Below are 25995 nucleotides of genomic sequence, written 5' to 3' on the forward strand. Positions count from 1 at the left end.
GGCTCTCCGCCCCCCCCCCCCCCAACGCTACTTCTTCCTTTCATGGGAGCTGAGTAAATGATCTGTGACATTCAAACCAGATAAACCCAGAGTTTTGCATACAAAAGTTGAAACTTCAGTCACGAAGGTTCTTAAGGGCGGCGATTTAATTTCTGATGTGATGACAATTTGATCCCAAAACCCAAATTGGCCCCAAAAGGGTGGTGCAAAATTGAAAACTTTCATGAAACACAAGATGACTGATGAGTATCTAAAGTCAAAATTGAAAATTTTCAAAAAAATATAATATGAATATCAAAATCTCGATTTTTACATATTTTTAACAACCAAAATTCATTTTTGAAAACCATTTGACTCCAAATTGAAAGCATGTCCCAAAAACCGGTCACTCAATAACGTCACTACCTACTCGTATTGCATTTTTCAAAATTTTTAAATTTTGTACTTTCCCCTTCCTATCGAGTTGGGTTATTTTTGCTCAAAAGAGCAAAATGGTTGATGAAATCGAAATCAATGTCCTCAGTAAACTTGTAATTAAATACTTGAGATTTTTAAAATTCATGCAAAGGATCGATTCTCCTATAACGACTGGAGATATCTTGATTTGGCCTATTTCGGCCGTAAATTTGTAAAAAATTCACCGATTCAGTTCAAGTGTATAAAGATGCATAGTAAAGTGCTCCAGAGTCTTTTATTCTGAAATCTCACGTTGCACTCAGATCCATCATTAAATTACTCTCTTCTCATTTTCAAAACAATTTTCCTCTAAAAATATGAATTGAAATACACAATACTATTTGTTACTGTCTACTTATATTGAAATACAATGATAATCAAGTCAACAACTTTATTTCAGAAACCATTCCTCATGCGAGCGCTTACACGAATACAAATTCTGTATGCATCAGACAAGGTCTGCTGGCCGCCGTCTCGTCTCTAGGCTGTATAATATTGTGTTCGCTGACGTTAGCATTAACGGTGATGTGTTACAGAGCCAGATACAGCCATTCGGTTCAGCATCGCTTTTTCTCAAACGGTGAAAAGCAATTTAAATAATAAAACTGTGGCCCCTTCTCCCCCCTCATCCCCCTCGTATTGTATCTCCGTGCATTAGCGTGTACGTCGCTCTTTTATTAAATACAAAATGGAGGGATCAGAGATAAAAAGTAAAGAAAAACGCCCGCAGAAAGATACCTATATCCGGAGATCCGGCATCACCTCTGTGTGTTGGGTTTTTCCGAGACGCTTTATCTTTCTACCGGCGTTTTGGATATTTTTATTGTAAATTTCTCTCTAGTCTCTCCACTGGTAAAAAAAAATCTCACTTTAGAATTATCGAATAATTTTATTTATTTTTCGAACGAATGAGTGTACGCGAGCGTGAGTGAGTGAATGTGTGAATGTGTGTGTGAGATTGAATTGTCGTTTATACATAAGAGTATTTAATACGTGTCTCGTCTTATCATCTTATTTTATAGGTATAATTTCGTGCATTTTTTTCCAATTATTTATTTTTTCTTTTTTGTATTTTGCTATGTATACTGCGAATTTTAACTATGTACCAGAGAATCGTGTATTGCGGGGCGAGGCCGTGTAAATTCGACGCGTAAAATCAAAACCAACCCAGGTTGGTACCTCGATACACCTTTTTCAGCGAGTCGAGATTTCACGTGGTCGCGACTTACGATATATTTATCTGCGTTTCAAGTGAGAGAAAGGGGGAACCGCGGAGTCCACTGTTGATAGAGGCACCTTTACCATGAAAATTTTAGCGTACTCGACTCCGAGAGTCCTGCTCAAATATGCATTTTTTTTTATCGCGACGTCGCGAATTCTCGGCTCGATTGTCTTTATTTTCTAAGTATTTCCTTTTTTTGGAGCCCTTTAATAAGGATAAAAAGTCAACCAAAGATCGAGAGATGATTTTTTTTATTCTTTACCCGAGTCGAGGCGATGTCGTAAATAGGTTAGTGCCAAGAAAATTTCACGTCGTTTCTTCGCGGACTCATTTGACCTTTTTCTCTTTTTATCAGTCTCGATGATCCTGGTTTTCTGTTTATATGAGGGTTCGAGAGAGAGTTATGTGTGTTTAGGTTATATCTATTATTATACTTTTCCTCCTCATTGTTTATGAATTTATTTTCTTACGTGTTGTGTCGATTTATTTAATCTCCTTCATATTTTTTTTTAAAAAAAAAGCCCAACATTCGCGACGATTTTTTTTTATATTTACCTATGTTACCGTTAGGCGTTAATGCTGATTTTCAGTTAAAGTCGACTTAATCAACTGACACTCTTTAGTCAAAATAGATTTTGTTTTTCGAAAAACTACCTAGAATTCAAAAGTTCAAATAGCCCTACCGATTTAGCAATGGCCTCATTGAAGTCTCATCTTGAGCATAATTTCATACATTATCATCCAAAATTCTTATTTTCTTTTTCAAAAATCTGCCCAAGAAGTCCATTTTCTTAAATAATGACACAATCATGTGCTTAATTTTTTTTTTTAAATATTAATGTGTTCTTTTTTTGGCCTACTCCACATTAACTGATTTTATACATATAAGTACTTTAGAGTCGAGTTTGACTGAAAAATCATCGTGAACGGTAACATGTATTAATAATGATGTTTTGATGGTACAAAAGTAGGTTTTCTATCGCCTTCATTTTGTATAGTGCCAAAATGTATCCAATCCGCAATACATAATAGAATCGAGATTTCTGTATATTTTACCAAAGAATATCGACACACGTTTTCAATGTATTTATATTTTGTGGCATATGTAATTTTTACTTTTTTCCTCCTTTTTATATTTCATTTCGTTTTATTTTTTTCTCTTTTTTTTGCCCTTTTTTTTTTATTAGTATCATTTTATTAAACTATAACTGAGCATTTTTATTATATTGATAAGTTGGAAGTTTTATTTTAACAATGGAAATACTATTATATTGTGTTGTGCGCAGTGATGTATAAGAATGTACAACCTTTTATTAAAATGATTTATCGCATTAGATTTGGGTATTTTTTTCTATTTTGTTAATTTTTGCTGAATGAAATTCATCTCTGATACCATATCGAGAGCCTTTTTTGCCTTTTTCCCCCCTAAAATTATGTAGGGGAGAGGGAGGATGTTTTGGACACTTCTCTTCGATTTGAAATTGCAAGCGATAGGAAACACCTAGAAAGGTGGGGTTGGTCTCATTTGAAAGACGATCTCAATGCGCACATTTTGACTTACCTACTAGAAAAATTTTCAAGTTGCAAACTGAACAAACCATTGGACTTTGAAAAAAAAAAAACATTTTGGGTGGATGTGTTGGACAGTAGTGGGATGTTTTGGACACGATAGGTGGATGTTTTGGACATGCTGTGTCATTCCACGTCAATTAGACCAAGGAGTGGTATGAGGGTTCGGCGATTTTTTTGAAATTTTTCCTGTGGAAAGACCTTCCGAAGAGATGACCAATGGCGCAAATCGCAGCTCTCTAGCCCATTTTTAAAGGCAGCCAGGGGGTGTCAAAGTTTTCACTGAACCTAAAATATCATCCATTTCAGCAGTGGATTACTCGATAACCGCGATACCTACCAAAATGGAACATTTTCCCATAGTTAGGGGTTTTTATTTTAAAGGCAATTGGTACAACACAAAAAAATCCAAATTCGAAAAAATTCGATTTTCAATTTCAAACATCAAAAAAAGTTTAAATTTATTCAGTTGATTTGTTAAGGAGGTTATCACTTTTAGTGTTTTGCATAATGATGAAATAAAGATCACAACGGCCGTCGCAGTTCTCGTAATAAATATAGTGTTTTTATAGTAAAAGTGATCTTTATTTCATCATTTATTCAGTTGTCTTATTTTGACCTCTTTCTGACGTATTTCATGAAAAAGTTGATAAAAATTAAACTCACAACAAAAAAATAAAAATTCGTTCATTTTTTGAATCTTTTCGAACTTTGATGTTTTTGTGGGAAGTTAATTTCATCGAGTGAAAAGGTTTTTTAAGCTTTTTCAACAGATACGTAAAAATAGGGGTCAAATGGGTTAACTTTACCTATCAAAACTTTTTTTCATGTTTTAAATCAAAAAATCGCATTTTTTCGCAAACTTAAAATTTTTTAAAATCAACTTTGCAACATGTTATCATCCCAATTTTTTAATATGTTGTTCAGCATAAAAAGTTGTCTATGATATATTTTTTTCAGAATTTTTGAGAGTCGGAACGATATGAAAACATACGTTTTGAAACTTTTGAGCTAATTTTTTGTACGAAAAAAAGTGGCAACACTGATTTTTATGATATCACCAAAAAGCCTTTCAAAACCCCTAACTATGGGAAAATGTTCCATTTTGGTAGGTATCGCGGTTATCGAGTAATCCACTGCTGAAATGGATGATATTTTAGGTTCAGTGAAAACTTTGACACCCCCTGGCTGCCTTTAAAAATGGGTTAGAGAGCTGCGATTTGCGCCATTGGTCATCTCTTCGGAAGGTCTTTCCACAGGAAAAATTTCAAAAAAATCGCCGAACCCCCCTACCACTTCTTGGTCCAATTGACGTGGAATGACCCTGCTGAGAAAAGATGTTTTTTTGAATGTTTATTTTTGAAAATCCCAAATTTCAATCCATTAGAAATCAATTGTCAGTATCTGTCCATAATTTCACACAATTTCAGTTGACTCGGATTGTTTTTAATATTAGTGAGGCGATGTTGAAGAGTTGACTTTTTTATGCCATATTTTTCAGCCAGTGCTCGCCTGCTCGAATCTACAAATTTTCAGGAGGCAACTTCAAATCGTTCTTGATTAGCATTTATCATTCCAGACTCATTAAAAGTCTTTCCTGGATTTGTCGGATAAAACTGAGGCATTCTTACACCCAAACATTGAAAATTAACACGAATTTATCGCAGTGTCCAAAACATCCCCACTATGCCATTTCTACTTAAACTGGCTGTGGGAAAAAATACCTTATCAGCTTTTCACGAAAAGGTAATTAGTGATTATAGACGAGAAGGAATCAGAGATTTCATTTTACTTGGGCTCTTGACGAAATTCCTCACGGTTATTTTTCAGGAGCTTAAAATGTGAGACAAAATTTTTTTCCAAAAACAGCACTTCAAAACAAAAGCTGAAATATTTTCATCACACGAGTTGGTATCCGGTAAATGTTGTCAAATATCAGTTGTGATACGCCATTGCCACATAATAGTGAAAAGTGAAAACCCTGTCAAACCAGCAACTGTCCAAAACATCCTCCCTCTCCCCTAGGTATATATCAAATTAGAGCTCGAAAGGTTTTAAAACATACCCACATTATTTTATTTTTTATTTTACAGAATTTAGATCCTCTCAACCGCGTTAGCCAATCACAGAGAAGGCCGTCACTTAACATTAAACGCCTCCTTTGATTTTTCTCGAGGAAATTTCAATTCTTTCTCCAAAGTTTTTTTCAGGTAAACGTTTTTATATTCGTATTTTTTTCAGAAGAATTTACTTGTTGAGGATTTTTCTGAGGAAGATTCATTTTATTTCAATCTTAAATTTTTGAATAAAAGTCCGACACAGAGAAATAGGTAAGCATGAGTAGGTATGTTTTCTTCCCGTGAAAAAATCAAAAACTAATGGTTAGATCTTTTATTATCTCTTTGATTCCCAAATTCTCACGTTTTATGTAAAGTGGTTGCATGTTTTGGAAACCAAATGCGTCGGTTTTTGATAGTTTTCGATGTGTGGTATATTCTCCTCAAAATGATATAACGTAATCAAATCATTATGTCTTTGGCTCATTTTCAAGTTGCATTATGGAAAAACATACATACCCGTAGGTATAACCGAGTGCTAACCTTTTTGGAATTCATCGTGCCTATCTTGATATTCTACGAAGGTTTGAGTTTCCGCGAACTACTTCAACCAATCAGTAATGAAAATGAAACATCAACTCGAAAATTCGCATTGAATAAAACATCTCATCAGAATTTCAACATTACAATTGTGTACACGCCTAAAAATTCGTCTACTTTAAAGATAATCGAAGACGTCGCCAAAAGATTAGGTAAGGTTGTTAGGCTGGTATTATAAACTTTTGTGTTATGTGAAAAATTGCCTCGTAAAAAAAATTAAATTTTTATTATTTTTCAGGCGTTGATCATTATGAGAGCACTACAGATGTATCGGCATTGAAAAGTCACCTAACTGATTCGTTGAACCGTACTACATCGAAATTGCAAAAAATGTTTGGCGTGTATTTCAGATCGGACCTTAATAATGATAAAAAATTTAAATATACGATTGTGACATTGTATCCTTATTTGCTGAAAGATTCACGAAGAATATTTGCTGATACATTCGAAGTTGCCAAAGACAAGAAAGAAGGTATGTAAAGAATTATGCGATCCATACTAGCTGAGTAAGAGTTGAATATTATAAAAATAAGCAGGTAATTAGGTATCCTATACCTAATTGATATAATCTTGATTATTATGTTTGCTATTTTTCAAATTTCGGATCCTACTTATTTTGCCACGATATGACATTCTTGTATTGAAGACGGGTATCTAACTAGTGGATTCTTAGGGCTGCAATTTTCATTGGATAGAGCTTTCATTGATTTAATAAGACAGAAGGAGAAGGGGGAAGCTAAATGGACAGAATACTACGATGTAAGTTGATAAAATGCTACATATTAGGTAAATAGGTACCTATTTTATGTGTCGGTCAGAAGTACCCAACTAGGTATTTCATAATTTTTTTTTGCACTAGATCACAATTGAAAAACTACCTTATCCGATTTCTTTGGCTCAGCGGAATCCTGAAAATTTAATATATCATTTGACTCTGATTGGATTTGTTTTTTTAGCCCTCACAATACCATACTACATTGCCACAGAAAAACATTCGGGCATGAAAGTAATTTGATAAAAAAAAAAAAAAAAAAAAAATCTCGATAAAATTTGTGACAAAGATAATTCTCATGTTTTGAATAATTATTTATTCTCATAGGAAATGATGAAAATGACGGGAATTAGCGAACTGACCATTTGGTTTGGATGGATTACGTACTCCCTGATGATTTATCCATTCGTTACAATAATTATCGTCATAATTCTAAAGACTGGTGTCACATCTGATCCATTTTACAACTATGTTGATCCTACTTTGGTGTGGATGATTTTAATTTTGTATTCTATAGCGAATATGGTGTTTCTGTTTGCTATTAGTAGTGTGATAACAAAACGTGAGTAGCCTATGTAATTATAACTTCTGTATGCAATTGCTCAAGTCCAGTTTCAATCAAATTATTTTTCATGGCGAACTATAAATTTTCATTTAATTTATGATTTAAGTATAATTCATTAAAATTTTATAGATTGGGTTGCTATTGTATTCAGTATGGTGATTAGTTTCCTTTCGTCGGCACCAGTTGGGCTAACATCTTTTACAAACGCGTACGATGATCAAGGATGGAACTATGTACGTCACGCGTTACTCTGTTTCTGTCCGAATCTCGTGCTGTATAATTCGTTGAAAGCTTTGCAATATTTCGAATTAAAGGGTAAGCAAGCACTTGGGTTCTATTCAGTAGAATTCTCAAATACAGTACTGGTAGACTTATTAAATTTTAATAAATTAATTTCTTCGATGATTTTAATTGTTGCGTTGCCTACTTTACCTACTTAATACAAGATGTTTATTCATTCTTAGAGAAGAATACCAGTTGGTCATCGGTTGTTACTGATATCAATGATCCGCAGATATACTCGTTGAGATCAATTTTAACCTATTTCGTATTGAATATAATTCTGAATAGTATCGTAGTAATTTACGTTAGTACCGTTCGTCCTGGAAGATTTGGTTATGGAAAGCATCCTTTATTCTTCATCACTGTAAATTTCACTTAATTTGTTTTACGTTCACTCGTAATTACTAAGTATCACGAGGATTGGTACCTACCTGTACTTACCTACTAATTATGTTTGTTTATTCAATTACAGGCTATTTTCAAATTTTTTCGTAAAAGGAAAAAATCAATCTACATGCAAGATAGTGATTCACTGGCCAATCAATTTATCGAACCATTGGATGAAAATGAAATTGGTATTCAAATTCAGGACTTACATAAGCATTTCGGGTATTTCATCAAGCATTCTGCTTTGAAGAACGTCAATTTAAATATCCCCAGAGGTGAAATAACCGTTATTTTAGGTCATAACGGTGCTGGAAAATCGACTTTATTGAATGCTATTTGTGGTGAGTCGAAATGATAAAGAGAGGATCAACTAAAAATCAAATCTAGATCGTAGATCCAATGATCCATGCATGTAATTTGAAAATTTCAAACCTTGTTACTCATAAAATTTTGAATCTAGATTTTGATAAATTCACGTAAGTAGGTACCTATTTTTGGAATCCGAATCCGAAGTCATAAGGATCAGGGAATAAAATTCTATTCCTACTACCTATGCCTAATTAATCAAAATCTCATCTCAGCCTCTAAAAGCCCTTAAAAGTGGGTGTATCTGTGTAGGTACCTATGCGTACATAGGTACTATATCTTTTTACGCATACTTTCAGGCATGTCTTCAAAAACTGGAGGAGAACTATATCAAAACATCGATGGTGAGCTGAGAAACACTCACAAACTCATTGGAAAATTGGGATTCTGTCCGCAACACATCATCTATTTTAATTATTTAACGTTGGAGGAGCATATCTTATTTTTTGGAATGGTAAATACTAATTTTTTACGCGAATTCCTCAATTTTTTTTGGTGTCGAGACACCCTGCAGATTGTAATTTGTTCTTTTTAAATCATAAAATATGTACCTACTCATATGTACAATTTGTTCACCTAATTAAGTAATTGATAATTTTAGGCGAGAGGTTTGACCCAAACTAAAGCAACTAGAGAAGCAAAGTATCTATTGAATGTTTTTGAAATGCAAGAAAAAAACAGTAATTTTGTGTATGAACTTTCTGGTGGAATGAGAAGAAAATTGGGATTACTGATTGCATTAATTGGTCGCCCTCAGGTTGGTACAAAATTATTATTATAATTTTTTCCCTGTTAAATTTTAAACCTACTTACTCAGGTCACAATGATTGGATATGATCATTGATCAGATCTAATTAGATTTGGTCAGATCTGGTCACATTCTATAAAGTCTCCCCTATTGGATTTTATTAAATCTGAATAGATTATGTCCCAATAAATTAATCAATACTCGTAAGTACCTAAGTATTTTTTTATTGAAAAAAAAACAAAAAAAAACGGAACAGATTGCATTTAAGGAATATCCGGATCTGATCAAAGGCGAACTGAACATCCCAGGGGAAAAGGATTGAATTGGATCTTAAGGTCTAATGGAATCCGGCATTCTCCAGATTAAATTATATCTGACCATACCTTATGAAATTAGATCTGCTCAGACACATTTGATAACATCCAATATGGGAAACCTAAACAGATCTAGATATGGCTGAGCAGTGAATGGCCAGAGGACTGGTTACAGTCGACTAATGTCACTCTGTACAAAAAAGGATCTCCTGAGAATTGTGAGAACTACAGAACAATCTCTTTGATAAGTCACACCAGCAAAGTACTATTGAAGATTGTGTACAACTGGTTATACTCACTCATGCACAGTCAAATCCCTCCAGAACAAGCAGGATTTGTGAGAGGAAGAGAAACTAGGGAGCAGATCCTCAACATCAGGCTGCTGATCAAGAAAGCACGAGAATACAATGTGAGTACTGTGATGTGTTTTGTAGATTACAAGAAAGATTTTAACTGCATGCAATGGCAAAAACTGTGGAGAATTCTTCTTGAGATGGGTGCCCTAATACATCTGGTGTGGCTGATCAAACAATTATACAACGGGAGCATGGCAAATGTCAGAATCAACAGAGAGACAATGTCGGAGAAATTCCACCCATAGAGAGGAGTATGACAGGGCTGCATTCTATCCCCACTCCTGTTTAATCTGTATGGAGAATATATATAATTCGGGAAACATTGCAGCTAATCCTATCAGAAAGCACCAATGATGACAGCTCAGGTGAGTGGCAAGGAGGAGTATTAATTGGAGGTGTACAAATGTCAAACCTTCGCTACACTGACAACACCCCCCTCATTGCCTCAAGTGTCGAATATATGAGTGCAAAATATGGCTTGCTAATAAATAAAGCAAAGACAAAGATCATGATTGTGAACCAGCCTGAGAACAACTCGCCTGAAGTACAGGAAATTGAGGGAATTGAAGTTGTGAGCCAGTTTGTGTACCTGGAATCCATCGTGGATAACAAAGGAGGTAGTAAAGCCGAGATAAGATGCAGAGTGCAGATCATAAGAAGTGCCATGTCTTGTCTAAAGAAGATATGGTCAGACACAGCAGTGAGCAAGACTCTGAAGATAAGGCTGGTAAACGCTCTGGTTTTCTCAGTGTTTCTCTATGCTTTAGAAACTTGGACAGTAGGTATGTGAGGGAGACAGAAGAAAAATTGATGCGCTCGAGATGTGGTGCTGGAGGAGAATGCTTCAGATCCCATGGGTGGAGAAGAGGACCAACGTGTCTGTCCTGGGGGAAATCAGTGTCTGGAAAAGATTGTCGGCAGTGGTGCTCAGCAGAATCCTCAAATACATTGGGCACGTCACAAGGGCTAATGCCATGGAGTCCCTTTTCATGCTAGACAACGTTGAGGGAACAAGAGGGCGCGGATGCTCCCCCACAAGATGGACGGACTCCATTTGGAAAGCCATTGGACACGGCTTTCCAGCTTGCGTCAGGAGCGCCCTAAATGGAGACAGTTGGAGGGAGCTGGTGTATCCTGCCACAGAAACGGCTGCCGTTGCATCATAATCACAATATCCCCAGAGGGGTAAAACGGCACCAAGAGAGAAACAGATCTGACCAGATCCGATTCTGGCCATGATCAGATCACGCTAAATCTAATCAGATTCGGGCATTTCCTAGATCCAGTCACATTTGATCAGATACTTATAAGAAGTCATATCTAGATCCGTGGAATGCCCCAATCTGCAGTGGTCATGATCACGATCAGATCTGTCCAGATTTGATCAGCGATTTACTCAGATCTGGAACCAAGTCTCTACTGTTAGATCTGATCAATGTGAGTATGCCATCTGAACAGATCCAATTTGATCAAAACTTTCTGATCAGGTCAAATTGAATCCAGAATTTCTTGATCCAATCATTTGCCCCTGGGTATGGAGACAAATTGAATGCACAGGGACCTACCTATTTTATTTGTGAAAGCACGTTCCTAATTCCGCAACGTACCAATAATTAAATATTTTAATTAGATTCTGATACTAGATGAACCTACCAGTGGCATGGATGTGAATAGTCGTCGCATGACGTGGGATGTGTTAAAAGTAGGTCTACTTCCTGTACGTTCAAAATAGAAAGCATGAGACGGTACTTACCTACCTATGTAAATTTATTATGTACCTATCAAGATGAGTGCTTTTTTTCTAGATTTTTTTTTGAATTGTAAAATATCAGTTTCTTTTGTTCTAACATTTAAATTTTCTGACGGTGAAGCATTGCTGGTAGGAAATTCAACAGCTGTTTTAATTACCTAGATATTCAAATGTTTGTAGAAAATAAAAAGAAATCGTATCATTATCATGGCAACGCAGGATATGGAAGAAGCAGATGTGGTTGGAAATCGCATAGCCATAATGCACGATGGGCAGATCTTTTGTTATGGGCGTTCTAATTTTTTAAAAGAGCTGTTCGGTTTGTAGCAAGCTTCAATTTTTAATTCATTTTGGTTTTCGCATTCGTCTTATGAATTTGTTTTTCACAGGCACTGGCTACAACTTGACACTGTCAAAAGGGTATGATTTTGATGAAGAAAATACCACGAACCTCATCCAAAGTGTAATCTCATCTGCTAGTGTAACTTCCAATACGGAATCGACGATCGACTATAATTTACCATTGTTGGGTAACAACTCATTTTCTACGTTATTCAGGTTTATAGAAGAGAACATGGCTGCTTTATCCATAACTCATATTCAGATGTCTTGTACTACAATGGATCAAGTTTTTTTGAAGTAATTTAATTTTTTAATTCAGACCAATACGTAGGTAGGCATTGAAAATATTTTCAAATGCATATAAATGTAGATTCTTCATTTTTTTTTCGTAGTGTAACTTTCCTCGCGGATAAAAATACGGAAAAATCCTCGAATGTTACCCAACTACCTACTAAAGGTAAAAATCCATGATTTCCTCAAAAACATAAATCTATAGGTTGATCAGACAGTGGAATTCAGCACTACGAAATGTACATATTATTTTTGATGGACGGATCAAATATTTCACATACATAATACAGGGTGTCGAAAAAATCAAAAGAAAAAAAAATTGATTTTCGATTCGAACCGTGCATAATGAACTGATTTTGACTGATCGATTATGGTTTTTAAATCAGTATCGTGAATTAGATTTTTTTTTGAAGATGCTGTAGAAATCAAATGATCAAATTTTTAGTGACATTCTTTGCAAAAATCCGAACTCACTTTGTTAATAATTATTTTTGCTTGCAGATTTACCGATTGAATTACGGAGTGGTATATCACTCGTCGTCCTTCAGATGGTAGCATTGTTTATGAAAAAATTTAAGCTTGCATACAGGAGGCATAATCGTTTCTTAATATATGTGAGTTGACCTAGTTGACCTATATATGCTCTCACTGTGACGTACTAGTAGTGAAATCTTCTTCTCTGTGTTCCCTTCAACTTACAGATTTTGCTAGCAGTGCTTTTAGGATGCGCAAACATCTACATTCTCACGTGGAATTACTCAATTTTTGGCAGTACTCAGTATCCTTGGATAAATTTTGAGTTGAAAACATATCCGCATTCGCAATCCATCATATTTCATTTGGGAGATGATCAATCCGAATTCAAGAAATTATACAAAGAGGTGGTCGAATCTGGAGGTTCGCATGTGCGCATTGAAAATAATGTAGATGTTGCTGAAAGTAAGCTCTGAGCCATGTGTTATTCGATTGGGTATTTTTTACTCGTTATCCCTGAAATAAGATTCAAATTATTACAAACTGAATATTTTCCAGAAATTTCAGCATATGGCAATCATAATTTGTACGAATATCGTGATAATTTGGTCGCTGGAGTGGTACTAACCAAAACTGAGAAAAAAGTCTTGTATAATGAATTGATACCACATAGTCCACCGATATCACTGAACATTTATAGCAATGCATTGTTACGCTATTTATTGAAAAATACCAGCTATAATGAGTCATCAATTCAGGCGGCTTACGAGCCGGTATCAGCGACTCAGGTAGGTATCTTAATGATATGTACAATTCTTGCATAATAATTATTGATACCGGGTGGAAAATAATTGGATCTAAAGAATGTCCAAATCTGATCTGGTCTGATCCGGTTAGATCCATTCAAGTCTTCCGGATCAAATCCAATCATTTTTTCCTGGGTAGGTTTCTCTTTTTACTTGAATTTTTGAGCTTTTTTTGTTTTGCATTATTCAGCGTAGCACTAACTGTGCAGAGTCAGATATATCATCCTTGACACTTCCTTTATTCTGGTGGATTTTCATTTTTCATTCAGCGTTGCTGGCTTTATTCGTCTTTTTCATTTCTTTCGTGATTTCTGAACGAGTTCACGGCATCAAACACATTCAAACGATGTCTGATCTCAGCGAATGGACCTACTGGTTGGGAAATTTCATTTTTGATTTTCTCTTCTACGTTTTCATAGTTGTAATCATCGTATCGTTTATGAAAATCATGGATAATTACTCTTTTCTTCCCATAGAAGATTTAAGTATGAAAATGTGTTATATCTATACCTACTTGAACTTTAGCCTACCGAAGTTCCATTGCATCAGATACATTTCTATTTGTTTTTTTTTTTTTCGAATTACAGAGTTTTTAATCAAGGCATTACTATTGTATGGTGTCAGTGGACTTCTGTATTGCTACGTTTTTTCTTCTTTGTTCGATTCAATTTCGATATTTATGCTGATCAATGTGGTTTTAAGTGAGTACCTACCTACCCGTAATACCTGAAATAATTCATCATAATTATAAGCCTTACCTAATGTCATTTATGCGAAATCTGAACATTCGATAGTTCTGTGAGTGAAGAAAATTGTGATTGGAAAAATGGAATGAGGACATGTGGATAAAGAAAAATAACTATGATGAGAATTTTCAAAGATAGAACTGAATATAGTTTTTACTGAAAAATGAGGTATCCTAACCAAAAATTACATCTTTGGTTCATACTTAAAAGTTTTTGAGAAAACTGAAAATTTTTGCAAAAATTTAAATACCTAGGTTGATATATGTAGTTCAGATAAGAAGGACTGAAGTAAGGTGGGAAGGACAAGAATGACTTTGTGGGTGGTTAATTTGAGAATTATTCCCTATAGGGTGAATAATTGCCTAAATCCTAGATAGCTCAGAAGGGGTAGTCTTCCTAAAATAACTATACACATTCAAAGGTTGTTACATATGTAATAAATAAAACACCTATTTACTTATTATGTATGTATACGTACACTATTTAAAAATCATCATTAACATACTTCGTAACACATATGTATTTTTCAATATAGTATGTAAATGAATGAAACTTACAATATGTAAATGATCTATCTACCTATTTGTGTGATAGGTAGATCTTGTGGGAAGGGATTTTTAAAGAGAATTAAGTAAGGACATTCTGACTCTCGAAATGAGCATAATTTAATGGTAATTTCTAAGTAATTTACCTGTTGGTTAAAATTAATTTACTCCTGCCTGGTAAATAATATATCTTCTAGATAAATAATAAAATTAATCGTTCTTCTAAATAATAATTAACTTCTGCATAAATTGAGGTAATTGACTGGATCAATTACCACGACGCCGATGTCCGGAACCTAAAGGGGAGGTAGGCAGAAAAAGAACACAGGGCCCAATTAGTTTCGTTGAAACTAAGTGAGTGTAATTTAGACCAAAAAAGTCAGAGGAATTTAGTGGAAGCGTTTTTGGGGTCCTAAAGCAATTTCTAAAAATGGTCAGAAGGGGGAATCTTAACCCAGGGAGCAGGAAAAGACCTCTAGTAAATTTGAGTGCACCATATGCACAACTGACGAATCTAACATTTTCACTAAAAATACAAATTAACTCACTGTAGGTTTTGTAGGTTCATGCTGCTCCATTGCAGAGTCTCCTGCTCCTTTTGTCTCCGGCATATTGGAAATTTTGAATAATATTTAATTTGAGAAAAGGTCAAAAATAAATTTACAAAGAACACACTGTTGGCAGTTTAAAATTCAAAGGGCAAATGGCAGAGTTTTAGCTATGAGGAATAGAAGTTTATTGTGGGGGCCTGAGTCATTCCCAAAGAGGATTTTTGGTGGCCATTTTAAGAGTTGACCAACTCATAGGGTGAGTCACCCTTCCAAAGAGGTCACTATCCTTCTGAAATCGAGGGGGAGAAGTTACGGGTAATTACCACGTAATTTACCAACTCTGAATTTGGTAATTTTCAAGTGGATCGTCAGTGCAGCCACTTGAAGTGGATTTTTCGACAGATCTGGAAAATGATGACAATAAGCTAGTACCTATTGAAACTTCAACCTAACTACCTTACAGATAGGTAAGCTGGGTAAATTCGGTACAAATAATCTATACATGTTGAAATTACATGTAATTCTAATATTATTGATCATAGATTACAACACCTTGGTACGTGAATCTATGAGAAAAAACTTTCAATTAATTAAGTATTTCACCACTTACTTGAAAGCTATATGCGTTTACCATTTCTTTCCATTAGAATTTTGAAAAAAAAATCATTTAAAAAACCAAGTTTCAGTATTTTATAGAGGAGTACTTAAGTATTTAAAAAAAAAAAAAAAAAAAAATTACATCTATCAAATCATCATCAAAAATTGGACTATTCTACAGAACCTCTTTAAACATAATTTCAACTTATTCAATGATCTCATAAAATTTATTCTATTTAATGGCTACTTTGTATTTAATGAATTTAGGGCTAGGATTTTTATGATAATGCTTTTTTTTTGTAGCAGAACCCTATACGTCATAAATATATTTTCTTTGCGTTTCATTCGATTCTGAGGCGAATGGTGAAAGTTGATAGTGCTTTTTTTTGCTTTTTTTGGGTGATAATGCTTTAAAATGCTTATTTTGGGCCAAAAAGGCGGAAATTTTGCTATTTTGGGGCTTTTCTTCGTCGTCAGCGCTTTTTTTGATAAAAAAAAATTGGTAAAGTTGAAGAAATTATAGTTCTAAAAATACAAAAATTCATCAACTTTTTGCACATTTTTGAAAAAAAATAATTTGAAAAAAGATTACTTCAAAAAAACAAGAGAGGAAAACCTGAAAAACAACAGATTCAGTTTTCATTTTTCAATTTTTATTTTACTAATTTTTTTTTCAATTTTTAGTTTCAGTTTTTTCCTTTTTTTTCATTTTCTTCTTTTCGTTCATTTTGGTTCAAGTTGTACACATATTTAAGGGAGATATCTTGCTGGGTTTTAAAAAACCTTCATTTTGATATGTAACATGGTAGGATTTCATAGCGCTTTTTTTGCTTTTTTCTTACATTTTTATTGTTTTTTTATAGCGCTTAAAACGTGTTTGATAGCGCTTAAAAATCCTAGCCCTAAGAATAAGCTTCCAAAATTGAAAAAATTTTCCCCAAAAAAATGGTGCGCTATTGAAAAGTAGAACTAGTAACTAGAACTGGAACTATCACTGGAACTTAAAAAAAAAATGGAACTACCTAAAACTGAAAATAGGACTGAAACTAAAAATTAAATTGAACTGGAACTAGATTTAAAGTCGTTTCAGTTTTACGTCACGACGAGCAACTTGGACGTTAATAAAATTGCATAACCAGTTTGCCGTAATTATACGATGTGCATTTTTTTTTCAAAAAAAAACCTTTGAGTATAAGAAGGCGAATCGCATATGGAAATTCAGTTTTTCTGTGTGGAGAATTCATTTCCGGTTCTAGATTTTTTGCAGAGCGCTTTTTTCTACTGGAAATTGTCAATTTTAGGGTTAAAAATTGAGCAAAAAAATCTTTTTCAAAAATTGCATTGTTTTTGTCACGTTTTCCGACTAATTCGAGGTCGCCAAGCGCAAAAATTACATCTAATTCGAATCTTTACTTCGTAGTTTTCGAGAAAACTTGAATTTTCCAAAAGCATGCAAAAATAGGATTCCATCATTCAAAATTTCAGGTGCTGTGCATTTTTCGATTTTAGATGAATTTTTAAAAAACATTTATGTTGGCTCGAAATGTTTAAAAAATTGAAATTTTACCAAATTAAAAATCGATTGGAAACAATTTCGAGCCATTTTGAACAGTTCTGAAGCCTCCAGCAGATTTTTGAAACTCGAAATTTCCACTAAATTTTACCAAATGAAGATGGACAGCTGAACGTTCTGAGTCGACTGGCGGTGGTTTCGAGCTGTTTTGAAGGCTCTATAGCGACTTTTTGGAAGTTCTGGTTTTCCAAAAACCGCCGTAGACGAAGGAACCCAAATTTATTCTGGATTCCTTATTCCTTTTCAAATTTCATAATTATTTATGTAGGAAAATCTACCTAACTAAAAGTTTTATTTTTTTATTTCATGTTCCAGATATATGCTGCTTAGTTTCTTTCTACGCGATGGAAATGAGAAATTCACGTTTCGTTCCCATGTTCAAAATCTTGACCGCGATTCTGCCTCCGTTTTCGTTTTTGAATTTTCTCGCGCGATTTCTATACATCGAGATCAATAACAACCATTGTGTTTATTGCCAAGATTTCGAAAAGAGCGACTGTCGAGGTTAGCAGAGGTACCAGATTCAAATTTACTATCGTCTATGTATTTTATTTACTCATAATTATGATATTTTTACAGAATCTGTGACTAAAATAGGAATGGACGACGACATTCAGATGACCAAAGATAAACATATAGATTCCGCGATCATTTTCATGAAGTTTTTATACGTCGATATTCTTCTTTACGGAATTTTATTATATTTGCTGAATTCGATGTGGGTGGCAAAATTGTGTAATTCTTTGACTAGTTTTATTTTTGGTAAAAAAGTCTTCATTGATCCGAATGATGAAAGAGATGAAGATAAGTTTGTGTTAGCTGAAAAACAATACGTTAAAGATATATTCGATCGAAACAAACGTAAGTAAACGTTTGCCTATTTCATTTCATTTTTAAAATTATTATGTATGTATTATTAATAATTTTCAATCATTTTCCCATTTTAAAAAACTCAACAACTGTAGGTACTCCTATAATCGTGTTATGCTTGATATTTCCACTTTTCCCTATGTTTATTGTAGGCACTTACCTATTTAATATTTCTGATGATTTCAGCGAGTAATCATGCACTGATGGTACACAATTTGAAAAAAAATATAATAGTTCCCGGATTTCACAAATTCACCGCAGTCGCTGATGTGAATTTTTACGTTGATAAAAGTAGTTGTTTCGGTATAGTTGGTATAAATGGAGCTGGAAAGTCAACCACCTTTAAGATTTTAACCGCTTTTATGCTTCCGACTGATGGCGATGCCAAAGTTCATAATATAAGTTTGCAAAAACAATTGAAGAAGGTAGCATGATTAATCCATATGGCTTTTAATGCAACCACATGATAAGAATGAGCGACTGATTTGAAATTGTTTTTAATGATTTACAGTATACATCGATGATCGGATCATGTCCTCAGAGTAATACGACTTTTGAAGAACTGACTGCAAGAGAAATGCTGCATTTGCATGCAACCTTGAGAGGTTTAAAAGACGCTGACAAACATGTGAAAAACTGGATATCAGTTTTAAGTATGTGATGTTTGTTTATTAAAAATCAAGACGAGATAGACCATTTTTTTTGATACGAGTAGTTACCTACGATTTTGTGTTTTAATTTGATGTTTTTTACTTTTTTTTCTCTTTTTTTAACGTTTTAAATCTAATTGAGCAGCAAATTAAACTATTAATCGTTCAATATGTTTTCACCTAGACATGGAGCACTTTCAAGATAGCTTGATCGAAACATACAGCAGCGGAGGTAAAAGAAAATTATGCGTTGCTTTGTCCTTGATCGGTGATCCAAAAGTCGTGTTCTTGGATGAACCAACCTCTGGTGTGGATCCAGTTGCTAGACAATCCATGTATCAAATCATAAAAAGCAAAAAACTGGCTGGTCAGTCTGTTGTCATCGCATCTCATAAGTACGTCTTTACTTACTAACATGTCTAGCCAAAATTACGTTTCATGCCCTTGTAATTGCAGATGATCACAGCACTCTACTGCGACTAATATTTTGAAAAGTTTTTGTAAAATTATACTGGTATATTTTATTTCAGCATGAGGGAATGTGAAATATTATGTGACCGTGTGACTGTCCTACATAACGGAGTTTTGAAACGAATAGGTAGTATCTCCGCGTTAAAGAAACAATACGCGAATGGTTTCACTTTAGTGGTAAAATTACATCTCGTGATGGATTACACTGACAGAGTCGTCTCCTTAATTGAAACAATTTTAAAGAAATTCGAAAAATTTCGTTGCTCGATTAGAGATCAACGACTGGTTAGTTTGTATAAAATCCATCTTCAATTTTCAAATTATTGTTTACCAAAAAATGATTTCATGGATATTTTAAATTTATTTATAGGGTATATTAAAATTCCGGATTTTAAGTGAAAGAATTTTGTGGTCTGAGATGTTCGGAAAAATGGAGGACGTTAAAAGACTATATAATATGATGATAGAAGACTATATAATTACGAATGCTACAATCGCAGAGGAAATTTTCTTATTGTCCTTGAGCAATCCTGAAAGTTGAGAAATGTTCAAATATCATGCTCTACAATGAAGAAAAAGAGTTTCATCGTCAATCCGGTAGATGTTTTTAAACCGTAAAATAGGTACCTACTTTCAACAAGAGTGTATTATAATAATTATTTGATGTATGTTTGTTTTTATTTATTACCGAGGTAAAATGTTTTTGTAAAGTTGTTTGTTTCATCATTTTTGGAAGTTGAGAAAAATCAATTGTCACATTTTCAAAAAGGAATGTTTGAAAAATATCATAATTGATCATCCTTATCGTGATCAATTTCCTTGAACGTGTGTGAAATGTCTCGGGAAGCGGATGGCCCAATCTTCTCAAGACGTTCGCCCATTCGCCAAATATGTTGATTTTATTGTCCCCGTAGGTGTCTGCTAACTGAAGGCATTTCCGTCAAGCGTCAACCGCGTTAAGTCATCGAAGCTTAAATATCCATCCTTATCTTGATCAATCTCCTTGAACGTTTGTTCAAATGACTCGGGAAGCGGAAGGCCCAATCTTCCCAAGATGTTTGCCCATTCGTAAATACTTATTTTATTATCTCTGTTTGTGTCTGCTAGCTGAAATAATTTTCGTAAGTCGCTGTTGGGCGGTTTTTCTTGCGGTAAAGGTATTGAAATCACGAACGAAGTTTGCAAAATCAGAAAGATTCCAATGAAAAAAGTTGTATAAAAATACATACCTAATTCACTGTTTGAATTATGCGCGTGTATACAAATACAACACAGAAAAATTGACGGAAATGTAACCGATGTATAACTTTGCATTAAGTAGGTAAATTTAGCAATGTAGGTATCTTTAATTACTTAAATTATTATTTAATCAACTTGCATTTTATGTACGAAATAACTTATTACATTTCATGGAATACAATAATGTTTCTATTTGTAGGAGTGATAAAGTCTAACTATTTTAATTAGTGGGTAATGGATTTGGCTTATGACCAATTTAACGCTAAAATATAAATCTGGTACTACACATGAGAAAAAAGAACAAAATTTTTAGTACCTATAGCTACTTATAATACCTAGTCCTCAATTCGAGGGCGATTTTGCCTCATTAATTAAACTACCTATGTACTCACAAATAGGTGACTATTCAATCATTACCAACAACTAACAAGTGTAGGCTCTATTGGCATACCTGCTGAATGCCAGTTTATTATACGTACATACATAGTTATTAGAACGACCCATAGTAAAGAACATTTCCCAAAATTCAACTCGCCTGGCATTTAGTTTCGTTTAGATTCGTTTCATACTCATCCAGATGTTCGATGTTCCTCAGCATATCTTTATAGGGGCAAATCAAGTTTTTCAAAACCAAAGATTTTATAGTAATTTTATGAAAACAAAAAAAAACAAAAATAAGATTGAATTTTATTAACAATAATAATTTTGTCTGAGCTTCAGCAAGTATTAAGTATGTTTATTAAAAATCAACCTTAGTGAGTAAAAATACTAACTATTATACCATTGATATTCAAAATTTATTTATTTTTTTAATTTTAAAAAACGAAGAAAATAGTGATACACTTTATTTAATTTTGAACAATTAAGTCTCTCCTTGCTTCATTTAAGTATAATGGTCGTAAAAAGCTTCGGAAAAAACACAGGGAAAACAATAAACAAACTAAGAAACCATTCTTTGTTTTTACATTTATTAAAAATAAATAAATGAATAAAAACTCCTGAATTAGGTAGGTGAATCAAAAGTCAAAATAAAACAGTAAACACTCCACATGCAAACATTTTCTCATTTTTGGCAAATTTTCCAAAATTGGTAAATTTTTGCACAAAAATGATGAAAACCGCCTTAGTCATTTTTTTGTTCACACAACATTAAACATTTTTTTTTCATATTTCATTTACCTATTTTAAAGGAAAAATGAGTATTGTAATGCATTCTGGGATAGTTGAAGATGTTTTTTTTAAATACTTGACCATAAAGTTTTTACATTAGGCCTGCCATTGAAGTAGGACCATAGGACAACAACGTTTTCATTGATTTGTACAAGAATCACTTTCGACTAAGGCGACTTTCAGACTTTCACCATTAGCCCTTCAAACGGTGTAACTTTTTATATTCACAGATAGTAAGAAAATGTTTGCATCTTTAAAATGTCGTCAATAACCCACAGTGCTCAAATTGACGAATAAAAAGCAAACACAATTTGAAAGTATGAAATCGTCAAAATTTGAATCATCCCAAATTGGTTTTTGAATCAAGTGTTCCCCTTCAATTTTGAAGGTATGCAATTTATCATAGCAACATTTTTTTGTTCGTCAACTGATGATCTAAGTAATCCAAAACTTTTCCTTCTTTTTTAGGATTTTTTTTTCCAAAATTGGTAAATTTCGAGTATGCGAAGCACGTGGCTCCTTCAATTCACAAGATAAGCAACCAGGCAACCAGTCAACCAGTCAACCAGTCATACATGTTTTTTGTTCGTCATCGTCTTCGACGTCTTCGTCTTTCTACGTCGGCTACGTCTCCAGTCTCCGTCTCCACAATTAGTATTCTCTACGTTCGTTTCGTTGGAAAGACGATTCCTGGAACACCCTGTCCTTCATCCTTGTGTAAGTGTGTACTTATCATTAGAATAGAATTATTAATGTCTTTTATCAGCTTTGGACTTGAAAACAACAGGTACAGAAGATTTTCCATCAACTTCCACGTCCGATTGACTTAGAATCACATTTGACGGTACGTACTTGACATTTAACTAGATTCGGTCCCTTAATTCTCACCGATAGGAGTCTCACTGTTGAAATATTTCTTCCCTGAATGCATCCGCACACGTACGGATCCGGAGGAACATGAACAATACGGCTCGAATCTGAATCCATATTGATCATCATAGCCTTACCATTACTTATAAATACGATGTCTTCTTGTGCTGTGCTCGTTAACCACTTGATAATTATTTCAGTTCCAGGGACGGTCAATTTGATATGCAACGATGCCAAGTGAATAATGTTGAAATACTCGAACTCCGTCGATGAATTGAATCTAGCCCTTTGTATTGGTATTATCATCGAAAGTACATTCCATTCAGAACTGGCTGTCGAGCTCTCGGTTTCCTCTAGTACAGATAGTAGATAAAAGCTCACATTCGTCACCGGAATATCGCGACTTTGATAGAACTGTATCGCCAAGGATACTAGTAAGTTTTCTATTTCCAAATTTGGTATCTTGTAACTCTCTTCCTTGATGTAATTTCTGTGACAGAGGTAGCCTTGTTCAAACAATAGACCTACTAGATCTTTAATTTTATCATCTCTTATGTATACGTCTGTGTTATCTTTGGTCATATTGGGTAAGAATTTCTTATCATTGAGTAAACGACGCTTCCTGAACCTGCTGCAGATGGTCCCGTATCGCAGAAGTTCATTGAACGCTGTTCGGAAAAAGGTTACACGAAGGAATTGCGTTATGAATGCGGTATTCTGAACAAAAGCAGAAGCCCAGTACGGTCGTAAAGCGTTCGATTCGTTTCGATGGCGATAATATTCCACTATTGAGTAAGTATTGTAAATTGGTCTGTATATGAGATTAGTTTCGTACCCAGCGTACCATTTCTTAACGTTAATTTTTTCTTGCTCTGAACATCGGTATCGTTCAAATAGCAGATCCAGTTCCGTCGGGAGTATTCCAAAAAAAGGAGCGTAATAATCTTCTTCCAGGAAAGGGAATTGACGAATGTTTCCATACAGTGGAGCGCTTACTTTTCGATCACTTACGCTTAAAATCAAGGAACGTTTAACGCAATACGGACTTTTGGTGACGTTCAGTATTATCGAATGGATCATGAAATATAACGGATCTGTTACGTAAGGTTTGACGAAATCATATTTACTAGTGTAATCGAAATTGTCGACCAAAAGAACCACTTTAGATTCGTTGAAATATTTGTATAATATCTCGCTTAATACGACTAAACTATCTAGTAATTCTTTTTCAGATAGGTTAGCTTGTAAAGCTTTCTGAAATAAGTCGCCGTGATGAAGAACAGTACTTTGAAGCTTATCAGTCAACCAATCGTACTCTTTAAATGTTTGCTGCACTTTGCTAGCCAAACCAGTGACTAGTTTTTCATGTGTAACTTCTCCATCAACGTCGTACTTTAAATCGAACAGGATAACCGGATGTTGAGCCAAATGAGCCGAATATGCTTCTTCGTGCTGGGAAAGTTTTAAATAATGTACCAAGTGATAAGCGCTAGTTCTTCTCATTGGTTTAGGTCGATAGTCAAAATCTAATTCAAACTGTATTAGTTTTTTCAACATTTGCAGGTTTGTGGTTTTACCAAATTTCGGAGGAATTGTAATGAAGGCGATTTTGCCACAACGCGATCGAAATATTTCCAAAAATAGTTCGCTTTTATCGACGAAGTAAGGAGTTTTGATGAAGTCGACATTGTAGTCTAAGATGGCCAGCGTTTCGGTCTTAATAGAGGAGATCAAGAATAGGAGAAATATCGAGATCGAGATCGCCATCTGCAGGAGTCTGTCGTGGAGCTGAAAATAAAAGTAAAGTTTTTAAGAGTACTACTTTCTCTATTTGTACCTAATTTGTTTCTAGATTAAGTAAGCAGACGATTCCTTTCCTTATTTAGTAGGTATTATCTTTTCGCCCAGATCATTTCATTTTTTCCCTTTCAGAACCGTTAACATAATGACCTTAACCTCTGTGAGATAGAGATTTATGAAGTAGGCTGCTTGAGGACCTCTGGCCCATCATTTGACCCATGCATTACTTGCTTTTAATTGAGATGAACCTCTTATCGATTTCCATTCACAAAAAATATTCAAAAAAATAAATAATACTTACGAAAATGATTTCTCACGTTGAAGTATATTCAGTCTGAACCAAACGAACGAAACATTGAGCGAATAAGTAAAGAATATAACTGAAACAGCCATATCTATTAATTATTTAATTTGGGTAGGTGCCTATAATATTGGATGGATATTAGTATTACACTTATCAGAACGGATAGCGTTATTAACTGACTTATTTTCATTAAAACAGCTGCCTAAATTTTTTTGCCTTAATTTAGGTGAAATGAAAAGCCTGTCAGATTATCTATAACGATCGGATCCAGCTCATTGAGAAGGTATCTATGATAAGAGCAGAAGGTCGTGTGGAATAATTTTCGTTTGATGGGTCAGCTGAAATGTCAGAACGTCGAATCCAATGTGACGAAAGTGAGATTTTCCATTTATAAACTCTGGGGTAATTTTAATTGTTCTAAAATTATTCCAATAGGTATCACTTAATTTGACAGCCTGAATGAACATGATAGGTGGTATACTAGAATCGTGAAACTCGGTGTGAGAATAACGAATAACTATAGCTTACCTTCACTTTCGAAGAAAGAAATGAATGAAAGTACTTTCTTGAATTGCCTTGCCGTTAGGTTTTTGCTTCTGCTTCTTCAAAACAAGGAATAAATAACTTGGTTACTTTTTCAAAATTCTAGGTAATTACCTACCTACTTACTAAATTAATTATTTCTTCTTGTTTTTGTTGAAATTTTTCAAAATATTCCCACACGAATTTTTTTATTTTATCAATTTTCTAATGATGATGTGGATGCAAAAAAAAAGTTATTGAATAAATTAAACTGCAATCATGTAATGTTTAAAATATGACACATTTTTATTATTTTAAAAATTCGAAATTGGCCTTTTTCAAAATTGCAGTACACACTTTTGAGTCCTTTTTCGTTAATTTCTTCATAACTTTTCAGCTGCGATTCCAACGATTCCAAGTGTTTATTTATTAATGGATATTTCTGCTGATCGATTGGCACGATTATCTAGTAGAATAAAATTTTAAAAAATCTGAATCAGGCAACGGTAATTTTAGTTTTATCAACAATAACTTTATAAGTTTCAGCACAATGGAAATTTTTTTCATTTTTACATTTTATTACTTGAAACCTGTTCTAATTGATCAAATAAAGTCAAACTTAGGAAATGGGGTTCTTTTGGGGACTAGAGTTGACCCCTGCAGCGGGGAGGGTCAAGGTTGAAAATTACAGATAGGTCATTTTTTTGGAGGTGCATAAAAAGGTCCCAAA

General features: G+C 34.1%; 3 protein-coding genes across 3 annotated transcripts in view; 2 read left to right on the forward strand and 1 right to left on the reverse strand.

The window, feature by feature from the left end:
• The window catches only part of LOC135843757 (uncharacterized), a 104762-nt gene extending 101756 nt beyond the window's left edge, over positions 1–3006 (forward strand). Inside the window, exon 12 of the mRNA XM_065361766.1 lies at positions 857–3006. Coding sequence (XP_065217838.1) covers positions 857–1056 — 200 coding nt within the window. The 3' untranslated portion in view covers positions 1057–3006. The remainder of the gene's footprint in view (positions 1–856) is intronic.
• Positions 3007–5776: 2770 nt separating this feature from the next.
• LOC135845154 (retinal-specific phospholipid-transporting ATPase ABCA4-like) lies at positions 5777–20028 on the forward strand. Its single transcript, XM_065363617.1, has 25 exons — positions 5777–6056; positions 6143–6376; positions 6861–6910; positions 7004–7238; positions 7371–7556; positions 7706–7887; positions 7996–8251; positions 8576–8730; positions 8878–9033; positions 11325–11396; positions 11625–11763; positions 11834–12083; positions 12179–12243; positions 12579–12691; positions 12779–13016; positions 13110–13339; positions 13548–13842; positions 13945–14058; positions 17685–17873; positions 17949–18230; positions 18426–18664; positions 18751–18892; positions 19074–19284; positions 19420–19645; positions 19731–20028. Exons 1-25 carry the CDS (start codon positions 5777–5779, stop codon positions 19899–19901), a joined length of 4710 nt encoding a protein of 1569 aa, XP_065219689.1. The 3' UTR covers positions 19902–20028.
• LOC135843586 (uncharacterized) lies at positions 20017–24921 on the reverse strand. Its single transcript, XM_065361518.1, has 2 exons — positions 24741–24921; positions 20017–24427 (listed from the first exon to the last, which is right to left on the reverse strand). Exon 2 carries the CDS (start codon positions 24404–24406, stop codon positions 22574–22576), a length of 1833 nt encoding a protein of 610 aa, XP_065217590.1. The 5' UTR covers positions 24407–24427; positions 24741–24921; the 3' UTR covers positions 20017–22573.
• Between the last annotated feature and the right edge of the window lie 1074 nt (positions 24922–25995).

Source organism: Planococcus citri, chromosome 4 (assembly GCF_950023065.1).
Source record: "Planococcus citri chromosome 4, ihPlaCitr1.1, whole genome shotgun sequence".
Taxonomy (NCBI): Eukaryota; Metazoa; Arthropoda; class Insecta; order Hemiptera; family Pseudococcidae; genus Planococcus; species Planococcus citri.

What these genes read in the sequence shown, in the direction of transcription:
- LOC135845154 (XM_065363617.1), top strand. Translation starts at nt 5,777, where the DNA reads ATGTCTTTGGCTCATTTTCAAGTTGCATTATGGAAAAACATACATACC. An exon ending in AAAAACATTCGGGCATGAAA is followed by an intron (nt 6,911 to 7,003) that starts GTAATTTGATAA and finishes TTATTCTCATAG; the next exon opens with GAAATGATGAAAATGACGGG. An exon ending in TACCCAACTACCTACTAAAG is followed by an intron (nt 12,244 to 12,578) that starts GTAAAAATCCAT and finishes TTTTGCTTGCAG; the next exon opens with ATTTACCGATTGAATTACGG.
- LOC135843586 (XM_065361518.1), bottom strand. Translation starts at nt 24,406, where the DNA reads ATGGCGATCTCGATCTCGATATTTCTCCTATTCTTGATCTCCTCTATT.